Raw genomic sequence first — 5,796 nt, 5'->3', positions numbered from 1 at the left:
AGTCCCGCCCCACTGCTCAGCGCGCATTGGTGCCGAGGAGCAACGGTGGCGCTGATTGGCTAGCGCAGGAGTCGCTCGTGGAGACTGTGATTTCGAGCGCTCCGGGGGTGCTAAATTTATCTTCTGAAGAGCGACCGCGCCAGCCGCGAACCGGATCTCTGTGGAGGTGGCCTAGGCGGTATCCCCGAACTGAGAGCATCACCCTGTCCCCGAATCCTTCTCCCCTGTTTTGTTTTTCATTCCCCCCCCCCTCTCGCCTCCTCCCCCCCAGTCCGCGACGACTGGCTCTTGACCCTGTCCAGGCCTCGGCGAAGGTGAGGACCCGCGCGGCCGCGGCGGCTGGTGGCGCGCTCTGAAATGGCCGCCGCCTGGAGCTGTCTGTCTAAAATGGCGGCCGCGGGCTCGCTGGGACCGCGGCGCTGCCCTGCAGCCTGGCCGCCCTAGACCATGCTCTCCATCACTGACGGAGACGAAGTAGGAAGCTAGTATGGGGTGCTCCGACGCGTACATGTGGTAGTTAGTCGAGGCGGCCGTCCGGGGACGCAAGAGGAGATTTGTGGAGGCGAGGGTGGGCTCCGACAGGAAGCCAACCCAGATGTGGCGGTCTGCGAGCATCGCACACCGACGACAGGGAAGAGCTGAGGGTTGGCTGTCCCGGGCCACACAGACGAGGTGACCATTGCTAAAAGCATTTCGGTGCTGGAAGGAGGTGTCCACGCCCACCGCCTGCCTAGGCTTTCTGAACGGACCGCACTCCTACCGAGCCCTCCTGTCCCTGAGGGTATTGTTCAAACGCCTGAGGGTGGTGGTGAAGGGATTGTGCTACCTGTATTCAGTGTAACCGGAAGAAACCAAAAAAGTGAGGGAGCCGCCCTTTTCTGGGAGTGGAATAGAAACTTTGCTCTCTAGGGAGTGCAGACTTCGTCCTCGAGAGATTGGGGGAAGCACCTCTAAAAGAGGGTGGGGCTGAGGCCCACTTTCCTGAAAATAGGCTTCCTACTCCGCTGGGTCCTCTGGCAGCAGAAGAGAGGGATCCTAATCTTTTAGATCCACCAGCAACTCCACGAAGTTCTTCTTTACTAAATCCATATAGAGACCATGGCAAGGAAATGTGCTCTTTGGCTCCCATTAATGGAGAAGTGGGGCTTTCTGCTGCTGCCAGTTTTGAGATCCTCAACTTCCTGGCCGTTGTAACCCCCTTCTCCCTGCACCATCCAACTTCTGATATCGGATATTTTAGCGCTTGGAAAAGTAAGATTATTCAGGAACACACAAGTAATGGCTAGGCGTGTAGGTTCTGCACTCAAACTTTTTTGGGTTCTGTTAGTTCTTCACTGAAAAGGTGACTTCTCTGTGTCTATTTGTTCATCACTAAAGTGGCGTTATTGAGAGTCTCTGACGCTCAGGTTTGTTTTAAGGATTAAATGAGTTCTGTAAGGGACTTGGCAATTACTGGCTAAACAGTGATCACTCAGTATGCATTGGTAACCTTGGAGATTGGTTAATGAGGGGACAAATGGTTATAGCAAAAAGGCCTATTTCATGTAACACTTCCATGTATAGGTTGCTTCCATTTTAGATTATGCTTAGTGCCTAGTTTTAGAGGCAATTAAAGTGTGGCTGTACTTTTAAAAGTTAGGTTTAGTTTTTGAACATTTCTATGAAGTCACTGGATGGAAGAGCATCTCAAAACAATGAAGTTACCGGGGTATTAAATAGGACAAAAATATTAGCATATTTATTACAGGCATTTATGTTTCAGTCCAAGATCTGCATTGCAGTGAAGAATCATTTGCATTGCCAGGATCTAAAATAAATTGTAATGGGTGGTCAATTTAGAGGTATGTAGTTAGTGCTGCTTTTACAGTCTCTAATTTTAATTTTTCTCATTCTAGGCTATTGGTTACTCCCCTTCCATCCCACCCCTTAATTTTATTCTTTTGAAGAGGCTGCATTTCAAGCTGCCAAGGTGGAGAATGTGATTCCAGAAGGGGAGTACTCCTCATTTCAGGTATCTTACCTTCTAGCTATTAATAGGAAAGCCATTTTGATTCAGGATCTAATGTGAGACTACAAAGCTTACTCTGTAGCCAAGTCATAAAGTGTAAATCAAGAGTAGCTGTATTTGGATAGATACTAAATTCTTATATCTTAACTTATGAAGTTAGTATTATTCTTTAGAGGTTGTAAAATTTGCATTACCCTTGCTTTTAATTTATGCTTTAAAAAAGTATATGAGGAATAAACCTATTAAAATTACAATTTATGTTTTTAGGTCTTCGTTAAGTTTTCATCTATAATATAACGGGATGCAGAGTAATCAGTAAAATATGCATTATTTTGAATGAGTCAATTTGGATAATATAAATACTTAGTAATTTTAAGTTCAGAGAAATAGTAGCTAACTTTTGGTCTATAGTTTATTTTTCAATTTCAGCACTGTATTTAGGATATAGCAGAATTCCATGTCTTGCAAAACTTGAACTCTGTGTGTGTTTTTAATACAGCTTCATAGTTATTAGCCCTGAAAGGAGCCTTCAGATATATAATAGTATCAACAATGAATGTATCTAATGGCAACAGGCATCAGAAAGCTAAGAGAGATTCCAAGATACCATGAAAAGGGGTTGGTAAATTATGCACTATGCTGTTTTTTTAAAGAGAAACACAACTGTGCCCGTTTTTTACTTTTGTGCTGCCATGCTACAACTATAGAATTGAGGAGTTGCAACAGAGTCCATATGGCTCATAAGTAAAAAATATTGATTATATGGCCCTTTACAGAAAAAGTTTGCCAACCCTTGGCATGGGACATATTCTTCAAGTTCCTTTAAAAACATGCTTATCAATTCTATTATTTCTTAACAAAGTAGTTCCCAAATTGTGTTTTATGAATATTAATGTTCTCTAATAAGTGTTCTGAGAAAAAAGGTCAATGCTAACAATAGATTTTTTTAATAGTTTATCTTAAGATATAAGTTTAAGACTACTAAACTCATTTCTATAGCTTTTATTTTTATGTGATAATCTACCTTTAAGAAAAGGTGTGCCATACCTGAGAGCACCAGGAAATCGCATGAGAGATCACCTGATAGACGAACGTGTGATGCTCCATCTGCGCATTGATGCATAGGCAGCATTTACAAATTAACTGATGTGTTACTATATATCATCTCTTTGATGATTGCTCATCTTCTATGTATCCTGTCTTATAATTTCAACAAGTTTGTGATACTCAATGTTTATTCTAAACTAACCATGTTTTGTACCACAAATACATTGCCTATGGATCTATTGCCGAAACAAGGAAGTCTTAAACAAGAAGTAGAATCATTTTATCAAATTGTAGCTGAATCAAATGATCAAAAAGTTGGAATATTACAAAGTGACGATGAACAGTTGCAGCCATCAGTTTCTAAAAAATCAGAAGATGAGCTTTCCAGGGTTCAATTTATGTCCAATTCCAACAAAATAACATTTAGTAAGAAACCAAAAAGAAGAAAATATGATGAAAGTTATTTGTCTTTTGGATTTACTTACTTTGGAAATAGAGATGCACCTCATGCTCAGTGTGTGTTATGTAAGAAAATTTTATCAAATAGCTCTTTGGCCCCTAGTAAGCTTCGAAGACATTTGGAAACTAAACATGCTGCATATAAAGACAAAGACATAAGCTTTTTCAAGCAACATCTTGATTCACCTGAAAATAACAAACCCCTACCACCTAAAATTGTCAATACAGATAATGAAAGTGCTACAGAGGCGTCGTACAATGTAAGTTACCACATAGCCCTGAGTGGAGAGGCTCATACTGTTGGAGAATTGCTTATCAAACCTTGTGCAAAAGATGTCGTGATGCGGATGTTTGATGAACAATACAGTAAAAAAATAGATGCAGTGCAACTATCAAACAGTACTATTGCACGCCGAATTAAGGATCTAGCTGCTGACATTGAAGAAGAGCTTGTTTGTAGACTGAAAATTTGTGATGGGTTTTCGCTGCAGCTAGATGAATCAGCTGATGTTTCAGGACTTGCTGTGCTACTTGTGTTTGTTCGTTACCGGTTTAATAAGTCTATTGAGGAAGACCTACTGTTATGTGAATCTCTGCAAAGTAATGCTACTGGTAAAGAAATTTTCAACTGCATCAACAGTTTTATGCAGAAACATGAGATTGAATGGGGAAAATGTGTTGATATTTGTAGTGATGCTTCTAGGGCAATGGATGGAAAAATTGCCGAGGCTGTCACCTTGATAAAGTATGTGGCTCCGGAAAGTACCAGTAGTCACTGCCTATTATATAGACATGCACTAGCAGTTAAAATAATGCCTACATCTCTAAAAAATGTGCTAGATCAAGCAGTACAAATCATCAATTATATTAAAGCTCGACCACATCAATCCAGACTACTAAAAATTTTATGTGAAGAAATGGGTGCCCAGCACACAGCACTTCTTCTAAATACAGAGGTGAGGTGGCTTTCCCGAGGTAAAGTTCTTGTAAGACTTTTTGAGCTTCGTCGTGAACTATTGGTTTTCATGGATTCTGCTTTTCAACTGTCTGATTGTTTAACAAATTTATCTTGGCTCCTAAGACTTGCATATCTTGCAGATATTTTTACTAAATTAAATGAGGTTAATCTGTCAATGCAAGGAAAAAATGTGACAGTGTTTACAGTATTTGATAAAATGTCATCATTGTTAAGAAAATTGGCGTTTTGGGCCTCATCTGTAGAAGAAGAAAACTTTGATTGTTTTCCTACACTAAGTGACTTTTTGACTGAAATTAATTCTACAGTTGATAAAGATATTTGCAGTGCCATTGTGCAGCACCTACGGGGTTTGCGCTCTACTCTGTTAAAATATTTTCCTGTAACAAATGACAATAATGCTTGGGTTAGGAATCCATTTACAGTATCTGTTAAACCAGCTTCATTAGTAGCACAGGACTATGAGAGCCTGATTGATTTAACGTCTGATTCTCAAGTGAAACAAAATTTCAGTGAACTTTCCCTAAATGATTTTTGGAGTAGCCTAATTCAAGAGTACCCAAGCATTGCAACGCGTGCAGTTCGTGTACTTCTTCCTTTTGCTACAATGCACCTGTGTGAAACAGGATTTTCATATTATGCTGCAACAAAAACGAAATATCGGAAAAGGCTTGATGCTGCGCCTCACATGCGGATCCGACTTAGCAACATTACACCTAATATTAAGCGGATATGTGATAAAAAGACACAAAAACACTGTTCTCATTAAAATTGAAGGGTTTTGCATGTCTCATGATAACCAAATATAAGATGAAAATAAAAGATGATTTACTTTATATCTGGCATTTTGGGATTTTAAATAAAATTATTCAAGTTTTTTATATTTCTTAGATTTTAAGAAAACTAAAATAATCAAAAATTTAAATATGTATTATGAGTATTTCTTCTTCACATAATTTCAAAGGGTCTCATGGTTATAACTCTATCTTGACTCACAAGATAACGTCCCAATTCCTTAGCATAACATACCTCTTTAGGGTCTAATCCTTACTAATCTTTCAAGCCATGTCTATCCTGCAGCCCACCAATCTCATGGAATTTCTTGCCATTCCGTAAACATCACACTGTTTCATGCTGTCAGGTCTCAAAAAACTATTCCTTCTCCTTCTTGCTTCCTGACAAATTCCTATTTGCTTTTCAGCACTATGACTTAATTTATCTTAGGTACTCTCATTCTCTGTATCTTTCTATTTTGGCCTTATTTTTTGTGTCTGTCTCAACTGTGACAGTTTGGAAGTCTCATGAT

The 5,796-nt window shown here is 39.9% G+C and overlaps 1 protein-coding gene across 1 annotated transcript; it reads left to right on the top strand.

Moving 5' to 3' along the window:
* The first annotated feature begins 218 nt into the window (after window positions 1-218).
* Window positions 219-5,326, top strand: ZBED5 (zinc finger BED-type containing 5). The gene is made up of 3 exons (XM_008151031.3): window positions 219-314; window positions 1,896-2,011; window positions 3,040-5,326. The coding sequence occupies exon 3, from the start codon at window positions 3,181-3,183 to the stop codon at window positions 5,257-5,259; it is 2,079 nt and encodes a 692-aa protein (XP_008149253.2). The 5' UTR covers window positions 219-314; window positions 1,896-2,011; window positions 3,040-3,180; the 3' UTR covers window positions 5,260-5,326.
* Window positions 5,327-5,796: the final 470 nt, after the last annotated feature.

Source organism: Eptesicus fuscus, chromosome 13, assembly GCF_027574615.1.
Source record: "Eptesicus fuscus isolate TK198812 chromosome 13, DD_ASM_mEF_20220401, whole genome shotgun sequence".
NCBI classification, from domain to species: Eukaryota; Metazoa; Chordata; class Mammalia; order Chiroptera; family Vespertilionidae; genus Eptesicus; species Eptesicus fuscus.
Note: the sequence above shows the minus strand (reverse complement) of the source record. Positions and strands in the feature narration are given on the sequence as shown.

Coding starts and splice junctions, on each gene's coding strand:
- ZBED5 (XM_008151031.3), top strand. CDS start 3,181: ATGATTGCTCATCTTCTATGTATCCTGTCTTATAATTTCAACAAGTTT.